At 35.9% G+C, this 20306-nt stretch overlaps 2 protein-coding genes across 3 annotated transcripts; one reads left to right on the plus strand and one right to left on the minus strand.

The window, feature by feature from the left end:
- The first annotated feature begins 629 nt into the window (after positions 1-629).
- Positions 630-4484, plus strand: LOC115995355. Of its 2 annotated transcripts, none has more exons than XM_031119879.1 (2): positions 630-1636; positions 4355-4484. In XM_031119879.1, the coding sequence occupies exons 1-2, from the start codon at positions 775-777 to the stop codon at positions 4405-4407; spliced, it is 915 nt and encodes a 304-aa protein (XP_030975739.1). In that variant the 5' UTR covers positions 630-774; the 3' UTR covers positions 4408-4484. The 2 variants fall into 2 exon arrangements, 1 of the variants encoding a protein (XP_030975739.1); XR_004093330.1 differs by lacking the exon at positions 630-1636 and adding an exon at positions 2980-3321.
- Positions 4485-5485: 1001 nt separating this feature from the next.
- On the minus strand, positions 5486-9404 carry LOC115995354 (monoacylglycerol lipase abhd6-A-like). Its single transcript, XM_031119878.1, has 4 exons — positions 8697-9404; positions 6345-6437; positions 6164-6231; positions 5486-5961 (listed from the first exon to the last, which is right to left on the minus strand). Exons 1-4 carry the CDS (start codon positions 9321-9323, stop codon positions 5799-5801), a joined length of 951 nt encoding a protein of 316 aa, XP_030975738.1. The 5' UTR covers positions 9324-9404; the 3' UTR covers positions 5486-5798.
- Positions 9405-20306: the final 10902 nt, after the last annotated feature.

The raw sequence follows: 20306 nt of genomic DNA on the forward strand, positions 1-20306 counted from the left end.
CACTGGACCTTTATGCCTTTAGTATAAATACCATGCCATAACCATTACATGTGTTAAATCAAAGGTGAATTGATATTGTAATAACTAATAACCATTACATATGGAATAGATTCGAACTACTTTACAATAAGGCTATTAATTTGATTCCAATTTTTGGTTTGTGCTTTGCTTCACAGCTAGAAACCAAACTACAGAATACTCCCATTAGGCAAAGTAAGGGAGGTTAAAGCTTTGTGAGAGAGAGAGAAGAAAAAGGGGGTGGGGTGGGGAGGTTGAAGCTTTATTATAGTCGATGAATCATAACTAGCTACAGTAAAGTATTTGCTAAACCACTTGAGAGTCATATTTGATAAAGAGTAGTGTTTATTACATACAGTGTGTGTATAATATTTTTATAAATTGAAAACATGACTTTAACTCACGTTTTAAATTTTAAAAATATAATCGTGTGTAACACACTATGTGCAACAATTATTACCCTTTAATAAATCAAGCATGCAAAAAAGCAATTTCTAGTTAATTGAAGATGTGCAACAGTCCAAACAGTAAAAAGAAAAAAAATAGAATAAATGAAAAAGTTTGAGAAGAGATAAAGAAAACTTTCTATTCATTTTTATGGCTCATGGTTCTTTTTGTGGTTGGTGCGCTTTTTATATTCTTGAAATGTGTTCAGACCTGTAACTAAAACAACTAGGCTAAACCATCCACCACCACTTTCCCTCATCAGAAAAGAGAGAGCCATAGAAAGAGATCAATCAAATTAATTAAGCTAATATGGATCTCCACCTTCTTCTTCTCCTCTTCCTCGTGATAATTCCATTCACACCAAAGCCAACCATAGCTCCAAACCCAGCATGTCAAAGCTCCTGCGGCTCCGTCCAAATCAAGTACCCCTTTGGCACCGGCTGCGGCTGCGGCTCGCCACGGTTCCAGCCCTATGTAACCTGTACACCCGGCGGAGACCAGCTCCTCCTCGCCACCCACACTGGCTCATACCCAATCACCTCCATAGACTACAAAACTTCCTCTCTAACCATAGCCCCCCAAGACATGTCAACATGCACATCCATGCACCACTCCTCCAATTTGGGCCTAGACTGGTCCAGCCCATTTCAGCTAGGCCCATCAACTTTCATTCTCATTTCATGCACATCCCCTACGTCTTCCTTAACCCTAAAGAACACCCCCATATGTGACCCCTCAAGCGTTCACCTCTGTGATTCACTCTACACGTGCCCGGCCGTCGTCTCCCTCGGCTTGCCGTTGTTCCCGTCTACGAATACGTGTTGCGTGTACGCGCCGGCGAACTTTAACGGTAAAGGAGAATTGGAATTGGATGAATTAAAGTGTGATGGGTACTCGTCTGTGGTGTCGTTAGGAGACTACCCAACTGACCCTTCACATTGGGAATATGGGGTGGCCTTGAAATATATCAATGACATATTGGATAATAGCGTTATTGATAGCAAATGTAATTCGTGCGAGATGAGTGATGGTATTTGTGGGTATGCGCCACCAAGTAATTCGTTTGTCTGTGTCTGCAAGAATGGATATAATTCAACAACGGATTGCTACAGTAATAACTTATACGGTCAGAATGTGGAGCAATTTTGGAGCACTGCTTCTTTTCCAACAGGTCGGTTTTTTTTTTTTTTTTTTTTTTGTGTGCGTGTGTGTGTTGTGATTATTGCTTTATTCAGTGCACTAGGTGCTTAGCCTTGAAGCAAACCTACTACTTCAAGCTTTTTGTTATTCGTAGCAGAATTTGCTAGGATTAGGATCCAGTGCAAGTCACTTTATCCCTCTCACAAATTTTTTTCACTTTTCACTTTTTACTTCTTTTTTCTTAGCACTTTTTAATTAATGGTTGAGATTTTTTTTTTTTTTTTTTTGAGAATCAATGGTTGAAATTAAAAGTTGCTTTTTGTAACTATCAATTTCAACCATTTATAAAAATTGCATCAGATGCAATACCCACTTGATCTCAATCCAAATTACATGCGTATATACCACATAGCAATTTTGGAGCACTCTTCTTTTCCAACAGGTCGGTTTTTGTGTGTGTGTGTGTGTGTGTGTGTTGTGATTATTGCTTTATTCAGTGCACTAGGTGCTTAGCCTTGAAGCAAACCTACCACTTCAAGCTTTTTGTTATTCGTAGCAGAATTTGCTAGGATTAGGATCCAGTGCAATTCACTTTATCCCTCTCACAATTTTTTTTCACTTTTCCACTTTTTACTTCTTTTTTCTTAGCACTTTTTAATTAATGGTTGAGATTTTTTTTTTTTTTTTGAAAATCAATGGTTGAGATTGAAAGTTGCTTTTTGTAACAATCAATTTCAACCATTTATAAGAATTGCATCAGATGCAATACCCACTTGATCTCAATCCAAATTACATGCATATATACCATATAAGGAAAAGGCTCTAGCCACCACTAGCGAAGCCAGAGGGGGGCACCTGCCCCCTGACTCCTCCTAAAATTTTCTAGCATTAGTAGTCTAAAGTAATTACTTAGAGCATCACCAGCAGTCTCTCCAAATTTTTGCCTGTTTGGAGAGTGAACAGTGCATTTTACCTTTTAGTTACTAACTCTTTCAAATACATTTTCCAACAAATTTTTTATCCCATTCTCTATCTCATTTAAATATTATTTCTTCATTCATTCTTTATTATTTTTTTTATCATCATTTATTCTTCCTATATTCATTCCTAACAATTATATTTTTCAATAAAAAGTGTTATATTCACAACATTTTTCTCAATACTTTCACAAGAATCACATCAAAATCTTATGTGAAAAGTTGTTACTAGTTCTAATTTGAACCCACCACTGAAATTATTTTTTTACTCATCAATATTAGCTAATAACAATCTATTACTTAAAATTTATTGTGAAAATATTGTAGTAGCATTTTTAAATTGTATTTTTCTTTTCTTTCTTTCTATCATCCATACGTTTCCTTTTTTTTTTTTTTCTTTTTCTTTTCCCTTGATTTTTCTCCACCACACACGTATACCCATTATCTCCATCCTCTCCTTTTTGTTTTCTCTACTTTCCAGTTTCCACTTCATTCTAGAACCTCCCTCCCTCTTTCTTTCTCCAGCTTTCTTTCTCTACTCTTTTTTTTTTCTTTTTCTACTCGATTCCAAAACATTATCCAACTCTCTCTGTGATAAGAAACGGAGAAGGAGGTAGAGAGAGAAAGAATAGATGGGTTAGATGGCTCCGCTCCGCCGCGCCTTCGCTCCGCTCTCTGTGCCTCTGCACCTTCTGCTCCGCCGCCGCTGCTTGTCTTCCTCCCCAACGCAACCCAGATGGTAGATGGCTTGTGTCTTTTTTTTTTTTTTTTTGATTTTATTGTTATGGTTTGATTCATTTTAAGATTATGTTTTTGAGTTTGTATTTTGATTATGCTTGAGTTTAGAGATGTTTAAGAGAAAGATGGTTGTGTTTGTAGCCGTGAGAGGAGAGAGAAAGGGAGGAAAGAGAAAAAAGTCTTTTTTTAATTCAACCGGTATTATTTTAAGGGGAAATATTCTTTAGATATGCTACAGTGATTGCTACAATGCTCTCCATAGCAAATCTATAAAAAAAAAAAAAAAATTGGAGATGCCGAGTCTGTTGGAGGGGTTTTTTTTTGTGTGAATAGTGGTTTTTTTCTCCAAAATTTGGAGATGCCGAGTCTGTTGGTGAGGCTCTTACTAACATGGAGAAAAAAAAAAAGAAAAAAAAGAGTTCTACTAGGTTGAAAGTGACTCTGACACAGAAAAAGAAAGGAAAAAAAGTTCTCAAACACCAAACCATTTAGGCTTTTCACCAATTTCAGTATTCTTATAAGTAGCTTTTGTCTTGTCCTACGTATTGCACATATTTCACTATTTTTTATTTTTTTATTTTATATCATTATTTACACAATTTTCACTATTTATGATACTTTTCACAGCATTTTATCCTTGAATGATGTTAAAGATATTATAAATTTTACTACTTTTCACATTTTTACTCCATCAATTTGTAAATTTTTTAGTAGTTATGAATTGGTTATTTTTGTTTATTTATTTTAATAATATGAAATATATATTTATATTTGCTTACAATTGTTTATTTATTTTGTTATTATTGTTGATTAATATTTTTTAGATTAATTTAATTTTTAATATTGTCTTTTAATTTTGTCTTCTCTATACTAAAATCCTAGCTCCGTTACTGTTAGCATTTGAAACATACAAAATAGATAGGTTATATGCAAATTGTGGCTTAACTAAAAGTTTGCTTTTATGTTAATCTCAAGTGGACCTAGAGAGTCTGTGTAATTTCTTTGTTTCTTATTTATCTTTCATAATGTTGCAGGGAACATTTGGTTTGGGTTGTTGGCAGGCCTGATATTCCGCTTCGCAGTTTAGCTGAACCGAGCAAGTAGCTCTTGTAAGTTGTAGTGAGACTCTGATGTGTCTGAACTAGTACTTTTTTGTGTGCAAAAGTGGTAATTAAACAGACTAGGCCAAATTTATCCAATGAAAAAGAAAAGGAGTAAAGGCAGCTAATGCTCAAGCATCCTCCGTGTATGAATGTGAACCGTACACGTGGAATAGTTGCTATGTTCCAAAGCAAACGTTACCACCACTGGCTCCAAATTTTCTACCAGCTTTTTTCATTGTTGCTGTGGCGTTAAGTGCTTTTTCTTTTTTCTTTTAATTTGATAATGTGGCGTAAGAGAATTTAGGCTTTTTTTTTTTCCACCTAAAAGCTTAATTGTAATATACTTATACCTTAAAAAAGAAGATAAAAATTGATGTCTGTGAACAGTGACAACAAATAAGCTAAAAAGCTATTCAAATGACGCTACTAAACATATAATCAAATACTATGATTGATACATGATAAATATACAGAAGTAATATATGAATCACAATTTATTATTACAAGAAGGTGTGAAAAAGTTGTGTTTTTAGCATTGTTTAAATTGTAAACACTTGAACTTCCAAAGTTCCAAGCTTACTGATCCAAATTGAAACAATAGGGTATTCAAAAAGCCAAAAAAACCTCTTAAGTGGGGTGAGGTGAGAGAAAACTAAATCAAAAACTAAGTCCCTCGTCACTTAGATAAAGAGAGGTTCTACATCTTATAATAGAATGTCTTGGACTCCAATTGGTAAGAGTTTATTTATTTAAAGAGTTTAGTCCCAATGGGGCCTTTGGTCTTATTGTTGCATCTTGAATTCCCTCCTAAAATAGGATAGGCAAATAAAGAGAAAGCAAAAGGGAAAACAGGAAGAGGGGGGTTCCCCAAGGACCACAATGCCAAAAACTTAATCAACCATAACCAAGACAAAATCTAGCTTAATTTCATATTTTTTCTAATAAAATGATGTAATATGTTACCTCCACAATATTTTTACAACACTTTCATAACAATTCCTAGGAGATAAGTTGTTACTGATTCCACCTAAAATTTGTTACGAAAATGTTGTGAATATATCATTTCTCAACCAACAATAGTCTCTAATCTTTTAAAAAGAAATTTCAAAGGGTTCACATCTTTTGCAAATGTTCTGGAATCAGATTCTAAGCCTCTAACTTTCCAGTTGTGACGATAATCGCTAATATACTTTTTGCATTGATATACGCTTATCTACCTCTTACCTCATAATAAGTAATAACTAATGAGTACTTTTAACTAAACTTCATAGCGTCCATGTTTATACAAAACCACACAATCAAGTATCATAAAAATGTAGGTTCAACTGAGAAATCATACATTCCTGAATTCTCTACACCATTTCAGGTAGACCATTTAGTCTACCTTGTGGCCATTGTTGTGGTTATGTTGCTTAGGTGGAGGAGGTATATCCATGAGAAAAGACTCTATGTGCTTGCACATCTCTTTGGGTTTCTCAACGTTGATTGCATGCCCTGCATTCTTCATGATTACTAGTTCCGCATTCTCACCCAAATGCCTGTATAGTGGGGAAGATTATGTCAAAATCCAAACCTTAAAAACAACCGATGAGTTCGAAGGGCAATACAGATACCAACTTGGTTGATGAGGACATGACAATAGAATGTAAAAGTGTTCTGAAGTACACAACTACCGATATAGGTTAGAGAAAATCAAAGGATGAATGATATTATTGAACTTATTTAGTTCTTCATATCTACCTTTTTAATCTGTGTGCCAATTCCAGCGGGAATACCTGGTCTTCTTCTCCCCAGATTAACAATGTAGGCTGCATGAAGAAGAAGAAGTTATATATGCCTATAAAATATTCTCAGAAAAGAGGTTAGAAATATATACAGAAACCAAGCTATGGTGATTGTATAACATGTAATATGTAATAACCTGGGTTATCTTGGGAAGATCAGACGATTTCCTATCCTTGTGTAACGCGTGAATCAATCCTTTCTGCTCTTCATAGTGTTCTTTACCCAGCACCTGCCAGCGCAAGCAATTACCAACACAAAAAGTTTAAGCTAAAACTAGAGATGAATTGTCGCCAAATATTATCAACTTGTGTCTGTCAATTTTGGATTACCCCCAAATAAATATTTCATGTCACAAGACCAATTCCCGGTCCTTGCTACTATTACACTACCCAGACCCAGGGAGAAGATTTGGACAATCATATCAAGACAAATAAGCTCAGTAGCATTTTAGAGGCTTTGAGATATATATATTAGATACTCAGAAAAATGGAACTGTTTAGAGACAGCTTTAGAGTCTAACTTCAAAGGAAACCAGTTGCAGAAGATGCATCCTATATGCACAAGCACAAAAAAAAGGTACACTTTGGTGGCACATAAATATCATGATAGGTTCAAGTTACAACTTTTATAACTTACTCTCTTCAAAACTGATGTGCATAGAATACAGTGTTATCTATAAAATGCTTAAATATCAAGTTTTCTTTTCGTATTTTAATATCATACATATAAATTTATTAATTGAATAATAAATATCACTAGACAAAACAAAATTAATGAGACAGTATGATACTTGTTGGTCCTGTTATAATACAAAATTAAATATGGGGATAAAGCTAGTATTAATTAACATAATAATGAGGATTCCTAATGGTTGATAGTGCGCCACCTCTACCTCATCTCTAATAAAGACATTGTGAAAAGGAGTGTCACTGTGTCGGTTGCTTCCATGGGCATCTAACTCAGCTCAGTGGATATTTGTTGCGTCCCTGCCTTTTCTTTTCTTTGACAATGGTCAATAAAGCATTTAAAGTTTAAACCGTATTAAAAGAACCACTTGGCTCTGGATATAAAGGCCTCTCTTTTATGCCAACAATAAAATCTTAGCAAAGAAGCCATACCCGTTAGTCCAGGGACGGACCCAGGTTGGGGCCCAAGGGGCCTGGGCTCCCTTGGGTCCAATTTTTTTTTTTTTTTTTTATATAATAGTTATTATATATTTTAATTTTTTAGTTGGGTCTTTTTTTCCTCAATAAACTTAGCTAGTCTCATCTAAATAGCAACTATTCAACCCAAAAACTTAATAGAAACAATAAAAATATTCATAATGGCGATTGTATTTTAGCAAAAAAAACTATTTTACTATCAAAAAACCAAAAAATCATGTGTTATTGGAGAAGTTAAAGCTAAATTTTTTTTCAACTACATTAAACTGGTATAAATACTAGTTGATTGTAGCAATTTGTCAAAAATAAAATACAATATTTTATTAAGATTATATATCTTCCTTTAATTAAAAAACTCAAATTCTCTCTTTTCCTTTATTATTTTAATGAGTTGTTTATATTATTTTAAATGGAGTGTAAAAAAAATAGAACATTTGATATTAGGTGTATTGTAAAGTAAGGTGATAAAATAAATAAAGTAATTTTTTAAGACACCACCATTATGAATGCTCTAATTTCAACAAAATATATATATATATATATATATCCTAGCCAGCCTAGTATTAAAAAAAAAAAAATTGTTTTTGTTTTTGTTTCTGTTTTTATTGGTAAATAATTACATCTTAATGTATTTAAGAATAATAATTTTGTGTATTTATAATTTTTTAATACTTTTCTTTATACACGCCCCCGCTAATTTATTCCTCACTTTTCTCTATCCCGAAGACCTTTGATTTCCCCAGCCTTAGAGCTTGAGGATTAGGAGGAGCATATCTAATAAGTAATAACCAACTTAAAAAAAAATATATATATATATATATATATATAAATAAACACCTTCAATACCAAAATTATAACAAGTCAACATATCCTTTCTATCGATATTTGTGGGAATCTTACCATTAACCAACTAAATAAATAAAGATATCATTTGGGACAGAAAACATAAAAAATAAATAAACAAACATTTTCAATGAGTTAATGGTATTTAATAGGTACTTCTCTAATTGCGCAACTAACCATAGTAGTATTCTAGCCGGTAAATGTGGGGGGTTGTTTGCTTCAATGTGACGAAGGATCACATTATTTATTGATTGTAATAAATTGCAAGCCGTCTAAAGTACAATTTAGAAAATAATTAACCTAAACAAACAAACAAACAAAATGCCAAAACAGAGACAGCTTTCCAAATTTCGTACCAAAAAAAAATCAGAACAAAATCCAAAGAGTATTATTTACTCAAAAATAAAATAAAATCCAAAAGAGTATTATATTAAACTAATTTAAAAAACAAAAATAATTGAAGAGGGGAGGGACCCACTTACATTGATGAAATCATTGAGAATACAAGAAGGGGCCTTCAAATTGGGTTTAACGAACGTTAATCTCAGCAACTCTCTCATCTTCTCCGCGTTTTGCGGTAACAGAACACTAACGGCCTCGTCCACGCTCTTCACCTTAAACAGGCCTCCCTCCATGTCTCGGTCTTCCATGCACACCCCGGCGCAGCAAAGCACCACGCGCTCCACGCGCTCCTTGAACCGCGTGGCCATGTTGTACGCGACGAACCCGCCGTAACTGAGTCCGACCACGCGCATGTTCTTGCTCGCGCCTTGGGCCTCCATGAGGCCCATCACGCACTGGGCCTGGAATGCCTCGGACCTCTCGGGTCGGGTCGAGCGGGACTCGCCGAAGAAGACCAGGTCCGGGACGTAGAGGTTGAAGTGGGGAACGAAATGGGAGATGAAGCTGTTCCATTGCCACATTGCGTTGGCGCCCATGCCGTGGATCAGGAGGAGGTTGGGCTTCGATGGGTTGTGGGCCTTCGGGGCCCAGCAGTGCATCACCGTGCCTTCGCCGAGGTCCGTCGTCGTCGACTGCAGCCCCGCCTTTGAGAACGAGTACCGGTGGTACCATTCAAACGCCTTAGCGATGCTAAAGCAATTTAACATTTTAAAGTACAGGAAGGAGTGTTTTGTGTTTGTGTGTTTTTGTTTTTGTTTTTGAGAGTGGATAGAGCGAGTGGTGAGGTGACGAATGTGGCAGTCAATTATAGGGCTGTTTTAAAGGGCAGAAATGTAAGTTCATTTTGCTTTTTCTTTTTTTAATTTTTTTTGACTTTATATTTATACACTTTGTTATTTAATTAAAAATATACTTCTACGGAAAAAAAAAAAAAAAAACTTTTAAGAAAGAAACCGAAAGAACAACACATTGTAATTAAGTTTTGTCCTTATATAGGTGTGTAATGTTATAATCACAAATTATTTTATGATATTTTTATAAATTATTGTTGTGATCAATTTCTTACTATTCTTATTTAGATCTACCAATAATATCACTTTTTTATTTATCAATAATCGTTCACCATTCTATCAAAATAATAATAATAATCATTCACCAGGTCAACAATTTATAAAAAATTTATAAAAAAATTTGTATTTTTAACATTTTCCTATAATACTCTCTTTTTTTCTTAGACTAATATTTTTGCTACAATGCAAACACATGTCCAAAACAAAACACGTGTTTGAATAGTAGCATGGTCAATATAAAAAGTCAAACGACACAGGCTTCATCCTATTTTTACGAGGCATATATTTTAAATGAATGTAAATAAATAAAAATAAGCGAAATTAAGGTAAAAAAATTATTCTAATTTACCGGAAGTTCAGTAAAAAAAAAAAAAAATTTAAAAAAGTGTCATTTCATTGTGGAGAGTTCCTGCTTATTGTGCTCACCACCAATAGGTCCAATACCATTTACCCTTTATTAATTGAATTAGGCGTTTGGCTACCTAATATTCGTTTCATTTGCTGGATTACCTAACGATTTTTTTTTTTTTTGGGAGAAACAGATTACCTAACGATTAGATTAATTAATAAGCTCCTTATAAATGACGAATATTAATTTGGGAAGTGCAGTAGAAGAACAGAATTTATTCGTTTCCATTACGTACAAGGGACGGCCAAACAATGCATTATTTACTTGTTATTACTTATTATGTGTAATTGCCTAATTGGTCACTAATTGCGTAATTTGTTGTTTTTTGTTACACAGTTGACAATGAGGAGTGTTGGGTAAGACTCAGTTGGGAGTTGGCTGAGGCATCAGTTATATCTGCATATATCCATTAAAAACGACAAATAAAAACAATATATCCGGCCATTAAAAATTACAAATAAAAACAATTCTTGTTTGTCCTATTCCTTAAAATACAAAAAAAGGGGTCCAATCAATTATAGAAAGCAGCCCATCGATTTATGTAGGACCGGGGAGCTTATGATCCGGCCCGAGCTCTATTCGAGCTCAGGGCCCGTGCCGAGGATGTAGTGTGCCGAGGACGAGTGATCAAAAGTCAAGGGGTTAAGGGGAACAGCTGAGGACGACCCTATCCTCGGCACTCTAAGATTTTGATGAGAAGAGCGACGTCTTAGTGAAGGTCATCCCCAAATAGTCTCCTGAAGGGGATGTGAGTGGAATAGGGCCCACGTGGAGGTACGGTGCAAAATAGGTTTAAGGAAAATACGTCCCCTCCGTATTAAATGCACTGGCCAACGTCCTGATCATATTAATGAGAAAAGACGCTTGGACGGTGTAACTTCGATTCTCGCAACTAATAGAAAGTAAGAAAGGACAGCTGATGGGACAGGTACAGAAGTAAGAACCTGCCTGACCAACGAGTGGAGGGCTAGGATCAACCAAGAAGGACTATATAATGTAAAAGTTAGTGCACAAAGAGGGGGCTGGGAAAAATGGCCAAAAACCAGAGCCTCCCAGCCCGCCTCCAGAAGAAAGATTCTTAGGGCGAAAATGACTTAATCAAGTATGAGTACCACGAAAAACTCACCGTCTGGTGACTGAGGCCTAGCCTTTCAAACCCACGCTCTACAAATCATATTGTTTGGGCCTTTTTACGTACGAATCCAATACTGTTACAGGTCGTTACGAATCGTGTCCTTACAATTTACATTGTGAAGGCAAAAAAATAAAATTTTTCCTCGTAAAAAAATTTTAATAGTATTTTTTAAACTAATATCTTTGGAGTATCCGATAACTTTTTCTTTGATTAATTACAGTTAAGTTGAAATTAACTTGGTGTATCCGTTAACTTTTTTCTTAACTAATTATAGTTAAGCTGACATTAACTTAATTGGAGTATCCATTAACTTTTTCTTTGATTAATTATAGTTATAACTTTGAGTAATTTTTAAGTACTTTGAAGAATAATATTTCCTTCTCTCACATTCATAGTGGGGTCCACTTATTAAATTCATGATATGGTCCACTATGAATGTGAGATAAGAGAGCGCCATTTTTTCATGCTTTAAGAGTACCTAAAATTTTTCCTATAACTTTTTCCTTAATCTATACTACTATTTAAGAGGCTTCTACTATTTGAGATTCTTAATTTAGATACCCAAAATACCTTCAAATTCATTTGTTTCTAAGGCTTAAATCATAGGGTTAGACATGTAAAATTAGTAATTTAAAAACTCCTAATTTTGAGCTAAATTAAAATTTTTTTTTAAACAATTTTTTCTCTCAACTCCACATTTTTCTCTCACGTTAGTTGTCAAGTACTAATACAACTTCTTCTTTTTGAAAAAAAAAAAATAAATAAAACTGCTTTTTTTCCCACAAACATACCATTTTTTTTAAAGAAATACTATGTCCATAATATTTTCACAACAAATCTTATGTGGCAAGTTGTTATGGGTTATTATTGGTGGGGTAGAAAAGTAATTTAAAAAAAATTAAAACTAATAACAACTAACTTATAATTTGTTGTAAAAATATTGTAAATGACTGGACATAGCACCTCTTTTTTTTATCATTAAAAAATAAAACTGTTTTTTTTCCCACAAACATACTCTTTTTTTTTTAATAAATGCTATGTTCACAATATTTTCACAACATTTTTATAACAAAACCTATGTGGCAGGTTGTTACGGGTTGTTATTGGTGGGGGAAAAAAGTAATTTAAGTGATAGGTTCAAATTAGAACCAATAACAACTAACCACCTATAATTTGTTATGAAAATGCAATGGATGACTGGACGTAGCACCTCTTTTTTTTTTTTTTTTTCATTAAGCTGTTTTTTTCTCACCTTTGCATTTCTCTCTCACATTTGTAGTCAAATACTAATACAACTTCTTATTAAAATAAAAAATAAAATAAAACTGCCATGAGTAAAACGTGTAAACTCAAAAAATAAAAAGCCTCATCACAGGCACTAAGTGCGTGTGATGAGACTAGTTAATTATAGTTAAGTTGACATTATCTTAGGATCCGTTTGGTTGGGAGGATGGAAAAGTGAGAGGATAAAAAATGCAGAAAGGATAAAAAAATGAGAGGATAGAAAAGATTTTAGTTTCTTTCATTTATGTTTGATTAGGAGGGTGGAAAAGCGGATAAATGAAATTTTTTTTTTATTTTGTTGAAAATAAAGTTTGTATAAATTGACCATCATGTCTCTATTAAATAAAATAAAAGGTAATATATTATACTTTTTTTTAAAAATTATGTATAAATAGACACTAATTAAAGTATAACAAAAGCATAACAAAATGTTAAAAAAAAAAAACCAAAATTAATAAAAAAGTAAACATATGAGCACAAAAAAATAAATAAAAATAAAAATAAAAGAAGAAAGCTGCACGACCAGAAAAAGTCAAAAAAAAAAGAAAAAAAAGAAAAGAAAAGAAGCTACGTTACAAAAGAAAAGAAGACAAAAATAATAAAAAATGAAAACCATCACGTCAGTAACAAAAAAAGAAAGAAAAAGGAAGCCAACACGTCAATAACAAAGGAATAAAAAATGAAAGGAAAAAATAAAAAGCTAACATATTGTAGACTTGAAAATGAATTTTAAGAGTATTTTTAGAAGCTCATTTTATGAGTTGTTTTCTTTCTCGTCATTTATTTCCCTTCCTTTCCATCTAATTAAATACACTTTAAAAAGTTTTCATTCCTATTTTCTCTCTAAAAATTTTCATCATTCCTATTTCACCTCAAAACAAACACATCCTTAGAGTATCAGTTAATTTTTCTCGTAATTAATTATAGTTAAAGCTAACATTAAGGGGATGTTTGGTAGACCTACTCAAATATATATTTTCAATTTTTAAACAATATTATACATATTTCTATACATTTTTTTATCCACATATATTTTTACACATATTTTCAAATACATATTTTCAATTTTTAAATGTATATACTAAACACATCCTAACTCACCGAATAATGAAGGCAACCAACCAACCAGGATCTCTACTCTACTGGGATTCAAGTCAAACTTGCGTAATAAGATGCTGCAAATATGGTGGGGCAATGCGCTGGTGCACTAAAAACATGGCACGATGCATGTCTTTAAAAATGGTCATGACTCATGCGTATCACATCACGTCAAGTGCATGGAAGAATTAGTCTACCATGGTGATAAAATTTCACCGGTTTTGTACAAGGGACCTAGTTGGAGGCCCCCAACTTATGCCAATTCGTTGCTATTTTCTCAACGGTTGTGTTTCCTATTTTATGCCATTAAAAGTACACCCAAGTTTGATTAGGATCTGGTTAGGCTTTGACACATCCTGCCTAATTCCAAGAAATAGATTTGTTTAATTAGCAAACTCACAGGCTGTTTCATATCATAGATTTGGTATCAAAACTTACATTTAAATATTTAATGGAGTTGGCCGGAGAAGAGTTTGTGAGAAGGTAAAGCTATAAGATGCCACCAACAAACTTGTAGTTCAATTGGAACCTACCCTAATTTTCGTGTCACAGGTTCAACTTTGTCCCCGCCTCCGGTGGCAGAGCCACATGCATGGTTGGGGGCCATGGTCCCTCCAAAATTTTTAATTTTTTTATTTAAAATATAAGTATATCTTATAAATCTCTAAAGGTTATATGAAAAAAAAAAAAAAATTGGAGTTTCCCCCCCTCCCCCCAAAAAAAATAAAGAAAGCATTGACCTAACTAATATCATCTAGTAACCCTTTCCAAAAAGAAAAAGAAAGAAAGTTTAGAACTAATATACAATTGTTATAAAATGAAATAATTAGGTAGTAAATTTTGTGAGTAAATAGTGGAACTCCTAATTTTTAGCTCAATTTCAAATTTCATTAATGCTTACAAATCATTAACATTGATAATATATGCAATTTGGCTAAAATATTCTATTCTCGAGATTTTATTAAAAAGAAGAAGATAAATTACAATATTGGTCCTTATCTTTTACATCATATTTCAATTTGGTTCCTAATATTTCAATTATGTCAATTTGGTCCTTAATCTTTTCAGTGTTGTGTTAATTTGATCCCTGTTGTTAAGTGTTGGTTGAAAAATGCTGATGTAGCTAACTGTCCAAATAAATTTTTTTTTTTTTTTTGGGTCAACTAACACTGGTATCGCCATGTCATATTACATTTATAAAATAAAATAAAAAAGTAATTTTCCCCTGCTATTAGGATGGCATTAACCAATTTTGCTTTATTTATTTATTTATTTATTTATATTACAAACAGAGTTTATCACAAAAGCCCTACAAAACGCTGGGCTAACCCTTTGATTTTGCTTTTGGATTTATAAGAATTTTTTTTTAAAGTAGAAGGAATAATTAAAGTACACTTTAAGTGTATTGTTTCCTCTCAAAAGTAACAAATTATAAAGATAAGAATACAAAATTTTCACAAGGAAGAAGGTATCCCGTCATCTGCAAATGTCCGCTGAACCAAATAACTAAAAGAATAAGTATCTTTGCCTATCAATAGGAAGCTCAACCCATCAAATTTCCTTTGACACCAAATCATCTATATGAGAGACAACACTACATTCCAAACCCTTTTGCTATTCGATCGCCCAAAAACCCATTTTAAACAAAGAAGCAACTCAAACTTAAGTTGCCATGCCGCCACCATCTCAAAGTCCAACCTTCAATAGATCTCAACCAAGCCCCAAAACACTACTTGAAATGAACAAATCCAATGACCCATTTCAACCGAGAGAGACACAGAGCAAATGAGAGAGAGAGAGAGAGTATACCATCAGGCCAGTAGAGGAATCGGAACAACCTCAACACCGGTCCTCACTGCCATTCCTCATCGTTAAGCACTACAGTCAGTGATCTTCAGGCCTCACCCTTTCTCTCTCGACCAAAACATGAAGTTTTGGATTGTGGGTCGTAACTTGTAAGAGCATCCACAGCAGTGGAGCTAAAAATTTATCTTTTTAGTTCCACCAAAAGTTACTTTATATATTTTACCTACACACGTGCTGCAGCAACGAATCTATTTTAGCTTTTAACACAATAAAATAATATAAACATCAAAATAAAATAATATAACCATTACAATAAAATAATATATCTCACTCCAAAAAAAAAATCCACAGCACCAACCACAACCACAACCACCTCTACCATCAGCCACAACCACAACCACCACCAGTCCACAGCAAAAAAAAAAAAAAAAAAACCCAAATCTCCAATCTTTTTCTCAACCCAAACCAAACAAAATCATCAATCATAGACAATATAAAAAATCACCAAGCACAACATCGGCGAGCAAGCACTCCGATCGGCGGCGTGGGTCTGAGGCGGATGGCGGTGGGTCTGAGGCTAAAAGAGTTGATCGACGGTTAGTCTGAGCTATCGACAGCTTGGGACAGCGTTGAAACAGACGTTGACGATCGGTGGCGACGATTGGTGGCGACGATCGGGTCTGAGCTGAGCGGCAGCTTGGGAGGCGGATGGCGGATGGTGGATGGCGGTGACGTTGACGATGGTCAGGCTGGCGGTGGTCAGAGTGAGCTTGAGACTTGAGCTTCAGTGAATGGAGAGACTTGAGTGAATGAGGAGAGAGTGAATGAGACCGGAGTGAATGAGAGAATGAATAAAAAAGAAGAAGCAAGTTGTATTGGTGAATAAATTTTTTATTTTTTATTTTTTTTTAGCTTCAAGCTACAGTGAACATCTATAGATAGATGTGCACTGTAGCAAATCAGCTAAAAAATTTAGCTATTGCTCCACTGCTGCATGGGGTTTTTTTGTGGTTTGGCACATCTAAAATAGTAATATAGCTATTTAACTCCACTGCTGCAAGTGCTCTAACAAATATGGGTTTTCTATATGAGACTTAGGGATTTTGATCATGTTGAGTAAATTTTTTTTTTTAATTAAATATGACGTGGCAGTAAGTTGACATGGCAAAAAAATATTATTTTATTTGGACCATTAGTCACATCAACATTTTTCATCCAACACTTAACCACAAGGATCAAATTGATACAATATTGAAAATGTTAGAAACCAAATTGACACAATTTAAAGGTTATAAACCAAATTGAAATACAATGTAAAAAATAAAGACCAACTTTGTAATTTACCCCAAAAAAAAAAAAAAAAACTCATATGAGACTTCAATTGTAACGTTTTTGTGGGGCCAGAAAATCTGCAATCCTGGCCCACTTTGCATTAAGGCCCAAAGCCTAAGCCGAGGAGAACCATTGTCGAGGACGCATAATGAAAGCCCAAAAAAGGGGCCTAAGAATCTGGCTGAGAACGATCTTATGCTTGGCACCCCACAGAACTCCTAAAGGAAAAGACGAGCTCAGTGCAGAGGCAGGATAAGTGGAAAAACTGCCAATACAGTGATAAAGGACTCTGCGCCTGACAGGTCCATGCTCTTCACCATGCTGTTCAACTTTTACAACTGCTCCCAATCACTCTAGGTATGGGCTGATAGGACAAGTTTCCACCCCAGAAAATGAAACTGACACGTGGATATTGAAAGGAAAGTAAATACCAGTATAAAAGAAAAGAAGAACGGGGGAGGAAGGGATCTCCCCCCTCCCCCTGGAAAAAGGAAGTCCTAAAGGAGGGACAAGGAGGAGAGCATTAAGCTCCTCGGATGGGGTCCGAGGACAAAAACCCTACAGTCCGCACCGATGGAAGTTTTAGCTAGTCACGTCAGACCCACCCTCATATAAACTTCCATAAAAGCCACGATTAGACCGCCGTCTGGTAACCAAAGCCTAACCTTTCAAACTCATGCTCTACAAATTGTATTGTTTGGGCCCTTTATGTATGAACCCACTATCATGTGTGGGTCGTTACAAATTGTGTCCCTATAATTGGCATCGTCTGTGGGAAAGGCTTGCGCATTGGCATGGACGGTGGGTCGAACTCTTGTTAACCCAGGGCCAGCAAAAACCCCTCCATTACATCCAGCGGCCTGATGTTGTTGCCCTAGTGTGAAGTTCTACTAGGGGCTATGCTTCGAAGCACTAGCAACAAGGACAGTTCTAGGGGCTTCCACCATCAGTTCAACACCCCATGCCTTGGCCGAGGGGCTAATTCTTGGTACTTAAAAGAAAAAATACGAGTTTTGGACAGAACCAAGGCCTTGTATGGTCCTCGGACTCAAGCCTATGGGGAAACCAACTATTTAAAAGAAAAAATACGAGTTTTGGGCAGAACCAAGGTCTTGTATGGTCCTCGGACTCAAGCCTATGGGGAAACCAACTACTTAAAAGAAAAAATACGAGTTTTGGACAGAATCAAGGCCTTGTATGGTCCTCGGACTCAAGCCTATGGGGAAACCAACTACTTAAAAGAAAAAATACGAGTTTTGGACAGAACTAAGGCCTTGTATGGTCCTCGGACTCAAGCCTATGGGGAAACCAACTACTTAAAAGAAAGAATACAAGTTTTGGACAGAACCAAGGCCTTGTATGGTCCTCGGACTCAAGCCTATGGGGAAACCAACTACTTAAAAGAAAAAATATAAGTTTTGGACAGAACCAAGACGTTGTATGTTCCTCGGACTCAAGCCTATGGGGAAACCAACTACTTAAAAGAAAAAATATAAGTTTGGGACACAACCCGGACGTTGTATGGTCTACGGACTCTGTCCCATGGAGGGATTACCTATTAATAGTTGAGTTAATCCCTAGACCGAATGGAAGTCCCGGTTTGTCCTCGGATCCTCAATATCAAGGGAACTAATGCGAATGTGTTGGGGCCCGGTACAACCGTACCTCAGTCCTCGGATAAGAGATCAGGTGTTATCAAAAATACGGCCAAAGTTCCCCACAACTCGGCAACCCTCTCGGATGGTTTATTTTGGGTTTCTCATTCTTGGTTGACTACCTCACGCGCATTACTGACCACTCAGCTGTTATCCCGGTTAATCTCATAAGTTTAATCCCCTATTGGTTGGTGTTGTTACATTTGATAGTCTAAATAAGTTCAAATTAATAGCTTTTTGTTACAAGGTTTCCTGCCCTAAGTATTGTTAAAGAGAAATACACGTGAAATACATCCATTCACAAAGTAATTACTGCAGAAAAGAAAAATATTTAGAAGGAAACAGAATTATCTTTTATTAAGACAAAGAAATGCTACAATGTACAACGTACAATGAAGGAGCTTAAGTAAGCCTATACTAAAGGCTAACCACATAAACAAAAAGAAAAGATACAAAGGAGAGAGGTGCTGAGAAGAGAGATGCAGCAGTTCCAAAAATTTTGTCTAAGGAAACCATTTCTCAATACTTTTACATGCCCATAACTCAGGCAGCAAAAGAACTTGACGTGGGATTAACACCTTTGAAGAAAAGGTGCAGGGAGCTGGGTATTCGTAGGTGGCCACACAAGAAGTTGATGAGCCCCCATATTAGCAACGCTCGCAATAGAGCGGATAGTGCTGATGACGGGAAATCCCACTGCTGTCGCACCAAAAATCTGACACGACCAGTACCTGCTTCGGATTTTGACTGAAAGAGGCGGAGGAATCGCTCCCACCTTGTGAAAACGGAGAACTGTCTTAAGTCTCTGTCTTCCCTGCCCCAACCGCGCTATCCTGAGACTCGGAGAGACCCAGTGCTTCTGGAGCGGGTGTGGTTCCTTCATCCCCATTCGTGCTTCAAACACCACTCTAAGGTTTAATTGCACTAGTAGTAAAAACCTTAAGCACAACTGAAGGATTAGGAATTTGAAGAGAGTGAGGGGTTTATATGTAAAGAGAGTAACCTTCTATCCTGCTTCTTATATAGAGGGGAGGTAAGTGGCATTTAATCTACGAAGATTTCTAAGAAACACTACGAACGAGGCAGTTTCCGCTCAACTCCCAACATCATTTGCAACCATAAGACTCGGGTAGCCTCGTAAAGGGGACATATTAAAGACACATCTCGAACAACGAACCGACAGGAGCGCATCGTAAGTAAATGTAGAAGAATGTCTCGTAATCCGACGCAACTCCCAGACAAGAGAAGAGACACTGATATTAATGAAGGATAAAACCGGGCGAGTCATGGGCTAGGTCCAACATTGTCAAAATCCTCCTCCCCAACTAAGAGGTCGGGCAGCAGGATTTTGAGGGGCTATTGTGGGGCCAGAAAATCTGCGATCCTGGCCCACTTTGCATTAAGGCTCAAAGCCTAAGCTAAGGAGAACCATTGCCAATGACGCATAATGAAAGCCCAAAAAGGGGCCTAAGAATCTGGCCGAGGACGATCTTATACTTGGCACCCCCATAGAACGCCTGAAGGAAAGAACGAGCTCAGTGCAGAGGCAGGATAAGTGGAAAAGCTGCCAATACAATGATAAAGGACTCTGCGCCTGACAGGTCCATGCTCTTCACCATGTTGTTCAACTTTTACAACTGCTCTCAATCACTCTAGGTATGGGCTGATAGGATAAGTCTCCACCCCATAAAGTGAAACTGACACGTGGATATTGAAAGGAAAGTAAATACCAGTATAAAAGGAAAGAAGAACGGGGGAGGAAGGGATCTCTCCCCCCCCTGGAAAAAGGAAGTCCTAAAGGAGGGACAAGGAGGAGAGCATTAAGCTCCTCGGATGGGGTCCGAGGACAAAAACCCTACAGTCCGCACTGATGGAAGTTTTAGCTAGTCACGCCAGACCCA

The sequence above is a fragment of the Quercus lobata genome, chromosome 6 (genome assembly GCF_001633185.2).
Source record: "Quercus lobata isolate SW786 chromosome 6, ValleyOak3.0 Primary Assembly, whole genome shotgun sequence".
Lineage (NCBI taxonomy): Eukaryota > Viridiplantae > Streptophyta > Magnoliopsida > Fagales > Fagaceae > Quercus > Quercus lobata.